Below are 12917 nucleotides of genomic sequence, written 5' to 3'. Positions count from 1 at the left end.
TAAGACTTGAGACTTACTTGAGACTTGCACATGTGTGACTTGGTCCCATCTCTGAGCATTAGTAACGGTTTAATTTAGTAAGGGAAAATTTAAATTAAATAGGATGAGTTTCAATTTGTATTTTATTTATGTAGCAATGGTCATCTTAACCTCTGTGCAGTGTTCAGGGTATTTCAGGACCCTAAATTAAATTCTAATTAATCTAAATGACATGACACTTAATGACTTTACCAAAACAGATTGGTTAAGTCTTTATTTTTGGAAAATAATGTTGATCCAGTTTCATCAAAAGATGTTGATCCAGGAACATGTCTTATTTGACAAAAATCACAGCGACCCTCTCTCTATATTTAATCATTATCAATTAAATTAAGGAGAATGCACATCTCAGCTTGTTTTAAAAACTTTTGTTGTTGTGGTGCTTTGTAATAATAATGGTGATGCTTTAAAAAAAACATACAGTGAACGATGTGGTTGAGACAGAACTAATTAAACAAACAGCTTCATATGAGGATGTTTGTGTGAATCTGAGAAGTGTGAACTTTAATCATGAACATACAAACCTCAGTGGAAAATTCCAACACCCAAACCAAAAACTAGCTACAACAGAAATGTTGCATTTTTATTAAAAAATACACAAACAAACACTGTAACAAAGTGCATTTTATAAGGTTACAAGACCACAATAGTCTGCATTCAATGAGGTAGAGCTAAATAACACCTGCTTGTGCTAGTAAAAAACACATTCTTTTCTTATACAACGTTACTTTGAACTCCAATGATGTCTTCATTTATGAAAGATGGCCCTAAATAATAATACTGGAGTAAACTTAATACAACAAATGAAACACCACAAGGCAGCATTCAGTGGGTAATGCACAACAGCACTAGAATATTGCAGATCTCAGATTACCCCACACCTCATGAACGTTACAGTGATTTAAATTAACTAGCTTTCACCCCAATCATGTAAATTAAAAAGGATTCAGAATTCAGCAGCTGAAGTGGTTTGATTCAAGTAACATTTAAGAGCAGTGTGCTTGCTTTTTGGTGTTTGCAATCCCACAATTGCACACTTGATTACAAACAGTGCAAACGGTCTGATGCTTTTCTGTCTGGTTTCATCACCTGTCGAAGCAGGGAGCAGCGCAGGGGTACAGCGGGTTCATCTGGTAAGCTCTGCCTGGTACGTTGACCTTAGCATCCATGCTCTGTGTCTGTGTGAGCCCATGCAGAGGTGCCGTGGAGACCTGCATTGAGGCCGTATGTGTCAGATATGTCGCAGGACCTTGAGAGGACACTACCAGCGGCTGGCAGCTCTGCTGCATGTATTGTGTGTTCGGCCGCTGCATGTACTGATGCAAGGACACGCTCGGTCCCTGGACGGGATACATCATCTGTGCAGGCTGAGCACTCGGCTGTGGGCATTTCTGTTTGTTTGCTTCCTTTACATCACTGTCATGAGCACTGAGAAAGAGATGATGTCCATGTTTGTAGTGTACACTTAACCATTCAACTATAACACATTATTTTCAGTTTGAGTGCTTGAAGTGCATGCATTTACATCTTTACTGTATGCAAGTAAATTAAACTTTATTGATGCATACGTATACAAACTTCAGAATGGATGCATATGCAATTTTACTGAATAAATGTAAATACAACTTGAATGCTTATGCAACTTTACTGAATGCATGTAAATGCAAATTGAACACATTCAGTAAAGTTGTATATGCATCTATTCATGTTGCATTTACATGTATTCAGTAAAGTTGTACATGCACACATTCAAACTTTATTTACATGCATTCAATTTTGATGGTTTTTGTTTTAGGACAACAACTCTGGGTGAAACTCACAGTAGAAGTCTCTCCACGCAGGGCAGCAGCTGCTCCCAGGTGTACGCTGACAGACGCTGGAGGCGCGGAGGCCAGGTCAGGGACAAATGCAGAATTACCCGTGAGGAGGCCACACACGCCGCAGCAACCAGGGACGGGACGAATCGCAGAAATGCATGGTCTTGAAGGAGAAAATGTATTAATTTTCCATTAATAAAAAATAACAAAAACATTCAACAGTTGAAAATGCACTGCATTTGAATTAAACTCCGCACCTTGTAAAGAGACCTCTAGGAAGTAGTCAGCATATTTGGACATGTACTGCATGGTCTTCTCCATGCATACCATCGGCCAGCCGTCATGCAGGTCCATCTCATTCACGGCGACCGGCAGGTAGTACTCGATGAAGTGAGCAGCTGTGGGGAGATACAGGTTCCACTGAAACGTCTCGAGGAGCAGCAGCTCCATGTGCAGGAGACCCTGTTTGGTCAGAACTAGGTTCATAGAGCTCATGCAGCCCAGACTGTTCAGGGTCTCCAGCTTCGGGACGCGGTCTTCTCTCTCCTCAAACTTACCTGGATTAAAAACAATGGTTGCTGAGTGGTTATGGCACAATGTTCTGTGGTGTGCTTTGTGCATCATTCACAATAAGAGCAGGAATTATGTAAATTTTCTGGTGATGTTACTGTCACGATCAATAATGGGAGTTTGACTCTTACTGGCCAAAAGCAAGCAGGACAGTGCAACCATGTGAAGCTGCTGTACTGAGATGTCATAGCGGTCCATGAACAGGTCCAGCAGGTAAACAGCCAAGTGTCTGGCCGCAGGGCACAGCTTGAACCGATTGCAGACTATAGCAATAAGGTCTGCGAAATATCGTCTAAGACTCAGCTGTGGAGACTGTCCTTTGTACACAGGCAAGCACAGCTCCTGAGGACATCAAATGAGACAACCACACTGCAGTAAAAATATTTTATAATACTGATATATGCAATAATCACTTTAAGTTGCACATGCATGCAATAGCCAAGGAAAGTTGCATATGCATGCACTGAAGTTGCATTTACATTAATTCAGAAGTTGCATATGCAAGCAATACGTTAAGTAGCATTATCATGAATTCAGTATAGTTGTAAATGTAACCTCAATGCATGCATATGCAAAATTAGTAAATTCATGTGAATGCAACTTAATGCTTGCATATGCGATTTAACTTTATTCATTGAAATGTAGTAGCCGTAGACTAATGGTTAGAGAGTCGGACTTGTGACCTGAAAGTCGCAGGTTTGAGTCTCAGGTCCAGCAGGAATTGTCACAGTGGGGATTGAATAACCAGCACTCACTAGCACCTTCAGTACTGAGGTAAGACCCTAGTATGTGTGTGTGTGTGTGTGTGTGTGTGTGTGTACTAGGATGGGTTAAATGCAGAGCACAAATTCAGAGTATGGGTCACCATACTTGGCCACATGTCACTTCACCTGCACCTTCACCTGTAAATGCAACTTGAATGCATGCATATGCATGAATTCAAATTAATTTACAAGAATTCAGAACTGTTACATTTGCATGAATTCACTACTCTTGCATAATATACATTCATTCATGTTGCCCTTACATATCTTTTGTAAAGTTGCATGAATTCAGTAAAGTTGTAAATGCATGCATTCAAGTTGTATTTACATAAATTCAGTTAAGTTGCACAAGTATGCATGAATGTATGCATAACATTATAAAAAACAAATAGACACTTCCACTATGACAATTATGTAATTATAGATTTGTGCAAGGTTCATTTGCACAAACATGCATGACATCATGACACATGGTCAGTAGCACCAAATAGCAACATAATAACAGGAATACAAACTTTGTAACGCAGGGCCTGATGGATGTCCTCTGCAAGTTCCCCTTTCCACCACTGACCCTCCAGCTCCATTGGGCTCCTGGAATACATGAGGTATGAAGATCAGATCAGCTTCATTGAGCCACAAACACCTCAGTCCATCCCAACACAAAACAAAACTCCAGAAACAATCAGCACTGATGACGGTGAGACCGCTGAAGGTCTTGATTGGTCCAATACACTTCTTCTCAATCAGGAGGAAAAGATCATTCTCAATGTGCACAACAGTAATCGGGTCAAACCAAGCAATGCAGATCACAGGCAACATAACAAGAACCAATGAACGGAATCACATTCTAGCATGAATAAACCTACTGTAAACCAAAGAGGCAAGTGAAATACAGAATAGCGCTACGAGCGTAACTTTAAAAGGGTAAAAGCAGACGATAAAACCTTTCAGTGTTTTAAATTAGTAGAGAACTCACCCCACACAAGGACGCCTGCATGCAGACAGAACAATGACAACTAGCAGGCGAACAAACTGACTCAGATAATCAAAGTGTGAATCAAAGCAAAGTTTGCACTCTGTGTTCACGAACAAAGTAACAATTCACACTACACTGCTAGCCCATTGACACTCTTAGCCAATCAAAAGGCGCCTTACAATCACAGCGCGCAACCAATCAGAATGAAGCTTTCATCAGCTTCATCACAACAAAACGCGAAACTTCAACAGAGCTGGAGTCAATGAGCTACTAATCACAAAATTGCATTGAAAAAAAGAGCTGGGAACAACTCTTTTTCAGAAACACAATTTTGAGTAATAGCTGCTTGTAAAGGAACACCGTTTAACCCAAATAACTGAGCTTGCTATAACACGATTTCACCACTAGAGGCCACCCTCTCCTCAATAATGATCACAGCATTAGGAAACACCTAACTTCTTCTTATTCCTATATTATTACCCCTGTTTAAAAAAACAACAACAGCAAATTCGTATTGATTATTGTATTGTTTCATGTGTTTTGTTATGTGTATTTCATTAAAGCATTTAAAGAAAAGATTTACTTGGCCATAAAATTGCAACCATAAAGACATTATATGTGTTTTATACATTAGAAGCAGGACTGGTTCTATAGAGCAGGACTATAATTACAAACTGTCTATTTAATCGAAACCCAGAAGTGATGGTTTTAAGTTAATTTACGCAAAACTGAAATTTTCTACAGGATGGAAATGGGAGGAAATCCTTGTTTACTTAATTGGGCAACTGCTTTTATTCAGAAGGGCATATAATTAGCAAAAAACTAAAGCAATTTACAAGAAAGACATTATCACCAGTATCACAAATACTATTGAATTTCACATATATTATTATTATTATTATTATATATTTTTTTGCTTTTAAATGTACAAACAATATAAGTTCATTTTTGATTTAAAAAAGGATATAACATATTCATTTTTTTTTTTTTTTTTTAATGAGGTATATTTTAATATAGTTTGGTATAGTTATATATGCACTATTTATTTTGGCCCCATGGCCCTCGGTCAAGTTAGATTTTTGATCCTTTGTATTAAATGGTTTGGCACCTCTGATTTAAATGATAAATATTCTATCAATATGATATTTAAATGGTTGTTTTTTTTAAATGCACCTTTTCTTCCTCTCAATATTGTATCATCCTCAATTGTGCACAATTTAATTCTAGTGACTTACTTTTTTTAAACAAATAATTTCCATTTTAATTTGACTTTTTAGATCACAAGTTTAGTTTTCTCTTGTTTTTCTTCTTTTCTCACATTCTCATTCATGTAAAAGAGTGTGTAACAAAGTCTCAGCAGATAAGAGCTGTGTGCCTCTATATGGTCGTTATAAACAGTGCTGAATGGTGTGTGTGGAAAGAGGAAGCACATGCTGTCTTCTTAGAGCTGTACTTTTCAAATCTGTTGCATTTGCATTAATAAAAGAAAGCTTGTTTCAGAAACTGAAAGCATACAGCTAGGCATTAATGCATCGATGCAATGCATGAAATTTAGACAATGCAATTAGACATTAGTATGATGTGGCATGCAGGTAATCCGTTCTTTTCATGGTTTGAGCTGCTGTTGTCCCCGGATTGAACTGTCATGGCTGCCGCGCGCTGTTGACTGATTCTGGTTGGACAGGAGGCGGAAAAGCGCTGTAAGTCTGATCGCCTTCGACACTTTTACATGCACTTAAATGCGTTACCACATATGCACTACACAAACTTCGCCTTTGAAGGAGAACTATAGTTGTATAAGTGGAAACGCAATGTCGCGCGCGCATAATGGCATGCAAAATATAGCAGTTCGAAACATGTTTGTTGGTCAACTTTACATAAGCAAGACTGCATAGTTGCTAAAGTAATTCATTGCATCGCATTGCATTTTACATTGCACTGCATTAAGTTTGTTCTTAAACGTTTGTAAAACTTTATAACACGTTCATTGCATTGTGACACTGAACCACAGGTGCAGACTGATTGTAACGTTACTTTATTTAACTTGCTTAGTAGATGCTAGCGGATTATATTTGATGAATCACTTACATTTTATGTCTGTTAAGTTTCATGGTCGGTATGCATGTGTGAAACTATTAAACAATGATGTAGTAAAACTATGATTATAAAGCAATACAGTGATGGTAATTCACATTAAAGTATCATGGGGTTTAAAGACATTACGATGGAATTTACAAGGTATTTCAAAGAAAAGATTACCGTGGTATTACCATGGTACATATTCAGAAACCATTAATACTGAGGTCTGAGTCGTTTATTTGTTACACATTTGTTGCATAAGCAGTCGATTGCTTTAAACCAACCTCTAAAACAGAAAGTGGTCATAAGAATAAAGTTAAGGAATGATGGTTAAAATCTAAACAGATTACAAAAGGAGGGCTATGTGTCTGAGTGAACATAATACATGTAAGCAAAAAATATACTAGCATGAAAAAAATTATGGTAATAGTACAGAGTATTGAATGCACACTTACATGTATGTTAATTCAAGCATACTGAATTTTATTAATTGAACTGAATTGTAATAAAGATGTTGTAGTGTGGTTTAAGGTTATATGAATATAACATTTCAAAGAATGCCAGCGGCATAAACACTAGTTAATAATTCAGTTTAATGTCATTAGATAGCTTACACAGCATGCATTACAATATTTACTCAAAATTACAAGAGAAAATGTAATAAGTTCTCACAAAACATATTTTTTTTTATCTTGCTTTCGGTATAAGTAGGCTATCTAAATTTTCTTAAATCAAGAAACATTTATTTAAGAGGCAAAATGACTTAAGGATCTAAAATTAAGAAAGTTTTTATACTTAAAAAAATATTTGTTATCGGGGTCAGGAAAATAAACCTATCTAGCATTCATGTCTCTTTTTTAGTATAAATGTCTAAATATTCGTAAGTCGTTACATTTGCTTGAGAGGCAAAATGACTTAAGATTTAAAGACTTAAAATTGTATCAAAGATAAGTGAGTTTATGCTTAAAAAACAAACAAACAAACAAACAATAATTGTATCAGAGGGGTCAGGAAAAACTTAATTCAAAGGCGAAACAATATTATTTTTGTCCTACACCACTAACAGATATTTTGTCTTGTTTTAAGCATAAATTCACTTAATTTTGATACATTTTTCAGAAAAAAAAGACTTCTTACTCAGTATTTTGTCTTGTTTTCAGTATAACTGTCTTTTGTATAGTATAATAATCTCTCAAAAGTAAACGTGTTTATGCTTAGCACAAGAAGATATCTCTGTCAATGGAGTAAGAAAGAAAGAAAACAGCATTATTTTTCCTTATTTAAAGCATTCACTTATTTTTTTATACAGTTTTCAGAAAGCATGATTTAAATTCTTAAGTAATTTTCCTTCTCAAGTAAATATGTCTTGATTTAAGATTGTTTAGATATTTATAATGGAAAACAAAACATAAAAACCAAGTTAGGAAATCATTTTTACAGTGTATCGCTCATACAGTACTGTAACCAGAAACATTGGTGCAAATATAAAGAGGTTGGGTATTAATGACGATGTTACCTTTTTTGTATTGATTATTGAGTTTTGAGCATGATTTATCTAAAAGCTCAAATTTCCCTTGTCTTGTATAGGGCTCAGTATGAATGGGGTCAGTGCCAACCCTGATGCTCAGGTTGGGAATGAAACGAGGGACACTTGGCATAAACGCCTACGTCTCAGGAAGACCTCTTTTTCGTTCCCTGTGAAACAGGAGAGGAATGTTACGGCATGTGGATGGAAACTAACAGAGAAGTCCAAAAAATGGCCTCGACGTCTGGAGGCGGCAAACACCTTCACCTGCTCCACGTGCAACGATGGCATCTCCTTCAGACCCCGCGAATTAACAATGCATTATAAGATCGCCCATGGAGGCGAAGGAAGCCCGCCGGTGTTTCCATGCAACATGTGCAATTTCTCCTCGCCAGTGTTCACTACGCTTCAGCAGCACCGAATGCAACACGAGGATTGTTTGTTCGCTTGTGAGATTTGTGATGACGGCGTCCAGCGAACGCTTCCCCAACTGACCAAACATTGTCAAACCCAGCATGCTCTAAACGGTCAATACCACTGTCCGAAGTGCAAACTGTCCGTCTTTGAGATTAAGCAGTTTGTGTGTCACTCGTGTTGCATGACTAATGGCGATGCACAGAAAGACGATCTCTTAAAGCACGTGACTGCTGCAAGCCGTCAAAGGTGGAGCCGCAGGAATTGGTGGAGAAAGCGGCCACACGTCAAGCAAGACATGTCCCAAGAGTTCAAGTTATTACGTCCAAAACCAGAAGCGCAATGGACGTCCCAATTGCTCCCGTTCTCCACACCCGGTCTACTGGACGACCACGGCGTCTTCGTGGATCCAGAGAAGACCTTAGAGGAAACGCAGCAGTTTCTCGAGAGGAACATTTGTGGTGCTAAAAACTGGCCTGTGTGTCTTAAAAGCGAGGAAGCGGCAACAACACCCCATCCATCAAAAACGAATGCGAAGCGATGCGTCACTGGGAAACATAAGCTAAGTGGACTCATGGAGAAAAACAATATATCCATTCCCCCAGACTGCACTACAAAGGTAATCGGAGTCAAGATGTTGGACGGCAAAAAGCATTTAGTTCTCAAAGTCATTCCTTCAAACAACCGAGACGCTTCGAAGGATACTCGCACTGTGAAACCTGCCGATCAGCGAGACGAATCCAAAGATATTTCAATCGCTAATGCCTCAGGAAACCGTTCTCAGGTGACTTTTATAAAGCCTTCGTCCCAAAGACAGTGTGTAGCACAGCGGGACTTTTTGTCTTCGGTGTTTGAGAGGATTAAAAGCCAACAAACAGATGGATGCAACAATCAGGAACATGCACATATTCAAAGTCCCCGTGCAAAAACAGCGGAAGACTGTCAAGACACATGCCAAGGAGATTCAGGATGCCATAGTGATCTGACCTCGGATGCAAGTTCTTTGGAAGAAAGATGTAGGTGTTCACGACTCCTTCCGACGGTGTTTGATGAAGAACACAATCTTGCACTGGATTCAAACTGCATTAACCATCAACCAAACACATGCTCCATCTCTGGGTTGGATTGCGTGAGTCCGTCCTCTAGATCTCCCTTGAAGGATGGGACTGAGTCTTTGTGTCAAAGTGAAGCAGGGGGCCTGTTATTCCATGGCAATGCTGACGAATGCACAAACAACATGGACCCCAGAGATTCTCTGGTCCCAGTAGAAAGCCTCGCTGCTCCAGACCCGCTTCATATGGTGGGTGAGCTGCCTTTAACAACAGCCATCCATTTGCTGGATGAGATGAGAGAGGACTGTACGTTATCGCCTAACGTCGGCTCTGATGAACATCTGAAAGATTTAACACACGCCGGAGGTAAGCGATATGCAGAGCATTCTGGGATCAGGTGTTTTGGCTTTTAGACATGTTTCCCATAGTCATGGAAAATATGAGGGAGTTGCTAAAAGACTAAACATTTCTTTAGATTAGTTGAATGTGGTTTGCTCAAGCTATACTCAATATTTTATTGGTTTGTTGGTAGTGAGGTCTAAATAAAACGATTGAAGTCATGCAATGGAAAAGCATCACACGGTGTATCCAACAAAACATTGAAACTCTTTGCAGAAGGCAAATGATTTAGATGTTTAATAGGTCTTAGCATGCATACATAGATATCTAAAGTGGATAAGACTATATGAGCCATTATATGTAAATCATGCGCCATATTGGAAGGGTCAAAGCTTCAGGTTCACTGTGCAAACCTAGTTATTAACCTAGCATTTAGCAGCTGATTTGCATGGATTTAGTTTATCATTAAAGCTAGAGAGTTCTACATATGGTGAAGAAAAAAACCCCCATTATTAATCATTTGAGAACCCTATATGTATCTATAGCTAATTGCTATATATTTATTATTTATAACATTTTATATTTCAAATAGAATATATAATTAAATTAACATTTACGAGTAATAATACAAAATAATTAAAATTATACATTTACAATATGTATGTGTTTTAAATATTTGAAATAAATTATAATTCTCAAATAATTACTATGAAAACTTTTTAAAGGTATTTTATTGTTTTTATTCTGTTGCCACAAAGATTCAAAATATTTAATTTAAGAAGTAAAATATAGTAATCTTCTATAAAAAAAATTATGTAATCATTTAATGCAAAATTAATACAAAAAAATGCTTTTCAGCTTTATGTATTAATCTGACATGTGTGGAAGGTCATTTCCACTTCTGAATAATAATAATTAAAAAAAGGTTATTATATTTTGACTATTTTGAGTTATTAAGTCAGAATTGCAATTCTGACTTTATAACACAACTGGTAGTTCTCGCAATTGTACATTTATAACAAGCTACTGTGACTTTATATTTTGCAATTGTGACTTTATAAATGAGTTTATATCTCGCAAATTTGTTTTTATTTAACGCAATTGTGACTATAACTTGCATTTCTAGCTTTATAATTCATAATTCTGATTTTTTTTCTCACAAATGTGAGTTTATATCTCGCAATTATGAGAAAAAAATTTCAGAATTGTGGAATAAAAAGTTGCAATTACCTTTTTTTTTTTTTATTCAATGGCGGAAACAGACTTCTATAGACATGAATCGTTAACCTATTACAGTAAAAAATTAATTTTTTTTTATTTTCTTTCTTTTTTTTTTTTTTGAAGCTTTTTTTGATGTTTCACTCAAAATAGCTAATGGCAACCATGAACCAAATTCCATATTTTTGCCTCAGTGCGAGACTTAAAAATTAAACCAGTACAATTTTAGCTGCTATCCTGCTTCATGTTTCCATCAGATACAAGCCAGCGATCTGATCCGGTCTCTCTCCCGCCTGATGTTTCAAACTCTTCCACATCTGCATCAGTTTCTGGATCCAGCTCGTCAGTCGTCCCTCTCGCATCGCTCAACAGAAAGCGCATGGTGGAAACGTCCTCTGCTGACCCTCCCATCAGTAAATCCCAGAAGCGATCGGAAGACTCTGTCCTCTTCTGGGAGCCGGTGTCTCGAGACGCTTCGGTGACTCTTCGACTGATTCCCTACAGCGCTTCGCAATCCGTTAAAATCCCTCGCGACGACCAGCCCGTCATAGTCCTCAACCATCCCCACACTGATATCCCCGAAGTCACAAACATCATGAAAGTGGTTCACAAGCACAAAGGAAATGTGCAACGTGTCGTACTTTCTCGTAAAACTCTCGGAGCTCTTTCCGAGTTCAACTGCGAATCCTTTCGCCGTAATTTCGTCGCTGATTGCCACGCATCCCACCGCGGGAGAGAATGGCCAAACGGGACGGTTAAAGAACGGTTCGGCTTGAAACTGAGGCTGAGAAGAGTGTGTGGAAGAAAGTACACCGTAGTACCGACGGTGTCGGAAAGCATCGTTCTTCAGCCGACGTTTAGATGCTGGTTCTGCGGGCGGCTTTTCACAAACCAGGAAGCTTGGGTGGGACACGGACAGAGACATCTAATGGAAGCAACCAGAGGCTGGAACCAGCTCTTCAACAGATAGAAATGCATTCATCTTTATTTTTAAGAAGGGTTTCTGTGTGCATCTCAGGGTGAGAAATACACAGTCGTGGTCCGAATATATTTCGTTCTTTACAGTAATAAACCCTTGTCGGTGACTGACTCTTTCAAGTTGACACGAGCAAGCATTATTTATTTCGCTCCACGATGTGAAAACATGCAGTGCATTATCTAATAAACTAAAAATCACTGTTTTGAGACAGTGTTTGTTTATCTCAGGTGATATTCCACTCAACATCAGTTTGTCTTAATACTTTATGTAATTTTGCATTATTTTATTGCTTTATTTTGGTGTGTGTCATTTAACCATTATTATACTTTGTTGCTTTGTTACTAATCATCTCCTATGAGGCTTTGTGATTGAAATGTTTACAGAAATTGTTGATTGTCTTTGTAGTAGGCTACACATCTGGTGTAGCGTCCTCTGTTCATCACATTACCAGTATATTTATCATTATATTTATCATTAGTTTAAACTACTCTTGTATGCAAGAGCATATGTTGACGCAGCATTGCTGAAATTATGTTTTGTATTTATGCAAATTGTCTGTATTTATTTTTTCAGCGTGCTGTTAAGTCACATGGGTTTGATTAAGGGTTAAACCTTACATTTATCTGAGTGTATTATAAAAAAAAAATGTTGCAACGGTGATGTTTTGGTCGTTAAATATTTTTATTCCCATTTATAAAGCCAAAGGTTTTTTTCTTGATCAGAAGAATAATTTCTTGAGTTTATCTTCACCAGGTAAAAACGAGACTTGAATAGTGGTGTGGATTTCTGTAGATATTTGAAGATGTCTGTGATCCACTTCACTTGAAACCAAAGTAAACGTGTCTCTCTTATGTTTGTGTTGAAGTTAAACACTGTGAATGAAACCTTGCATTGCTGTATTGAAGAAGTGCCTCTATGCAAAAACCCTTTAGCGTTAACAATAAATAAAGAAATCATTATTTAGATTTTTGTTTTTTTGTTTAAGGTACATGTAGCACTTCAAGACTGTTTTAATATGTAGCTGTGTGTTTTTAACACAAATTAATATTAAAAAAATATAATGAAATTTTAAATAGAAGACTAGAATTCAGACAAATCTTACTAGATGTCTTAATCTAAGCTTAAAGCTGCAGTAGGTAACTTTT

At 37.5% G+C, this 12917-nt stretch overlaps 2 protein-coding genes across 3 annotated transcripts; one reads left to right on the top strand and one right to left on the bottom strand.

The window, feature by feature from the left end:
- Positions 1-601: 601 nt before the first annotated feature.
- On the bottom strand, positions 602-4332 carry LOC128025840 (cyclin-J). Its single transcript, XM_052612393.1, has 6 exons — positions 4167-4332; positions 3706-3781; positions 2558-2768; positions 2114-2413; positions 1860-2019; positions 602-1467 (listed from the first exon to the last, which is right to left on the bottom strand). Exons 2-6 carry the CDS (start codon positions 3772-3774, stop codon positions 1125-1127), a joined length of 1083 nt encoding a protein of 360 aa, XP_052468353.1. The 5' UTR covers positions 3775-3781; positions 4167-4332; the 3' UTR covers positions 602-1124.
- On the top strand, positions 3715-12737 carry LOC128025836 (zinc finger protein 518A). 2 transcript variants are annotated; one of them, XM_052612383.1, is made up of 3 exons: positions 3715-3795; positions 7833-9602; positions 11051-12737. In XM_052612383.1, the coding sequence occupies exons 2-3, from the start codon at positions 7841-7843 to the stop codon at positions 11761-11763; spliced, it is 2475 nt and encodes an 824-aa protein (XP_052468343.1). In that variant the 5' UTR covers positions 3715-3795; positions 7833-7840; the 3' UTR covers positions 11764-12737. The 2 variants fall into 2 exon arrangements, with proteins under 2 accessions (XP_052468343.1, XP_052468342.1); XM_052612382.1 differs by lacking the exon at positions 3715-3795 and adding an exon at positions 5550-5866.
- The last annotated feature ends 180 nt before the right edge of the window (positions 12738-12917 follow it).

This window comes from Carassius gibelio, chromosome A13, assembly GCF_023724105.1.
Source record: "Carassius gibelio isolate Cgi1373 ecotype wild population from Czech Republic chromosome A13, carGib1.2-hapl.c, whole genome shotgun sequence".
Lineage (NCBI taxonomy): Eukaryota > Metazoa > Chordata > Actinopteri > Cypriniformes > Cyprinidae > Carassius > Carassius gibelio.
This window is presented reverse-complemented; position numbering and strand designations above follow the sequence as displayed.

Excerpts from the sequence above, each read along its gene's own strand:
- LOC128025840 (XM_052612393.1), bottom strand. The coding sequence starts at position 3,774 with ATGGAGCTGGAGGGTCAGTGGTGGAAAGGGGAACTTGCAGAGGACATC. Across the intron at positions 2,769-3,705 it reads ATCAGGCCCTGCGTTACAAA|GAGCTGTGCTTGCCTGTGTA; the intron begins GTTTGTATTCCT and ends TGATGTCCTCAG. Across the intron at positions 2,414-2,557 it reads GTCCTGCTTGCTTTTGGCCA|GTAAGTTTGAGGAGAGAGAA; the intron begins GTAAGAGTCAAA and ends TTTTTAATCCAG.
- LOC128025836 (XM_052612383.1), top strand. The coding sequence starts at position 7,841 with ATGAATGGGGTCAGTGCCAACCCTGATGCTCAGGTTGGGAATGAAACG. Across the intron at positions 9,603-11,050 it reads AGATTTAACACACGCCGGAG|ATACAAGCCAGCGATCTGAT; the intron begins GTAAGCGATATG and ends TGTTTCCATCAG.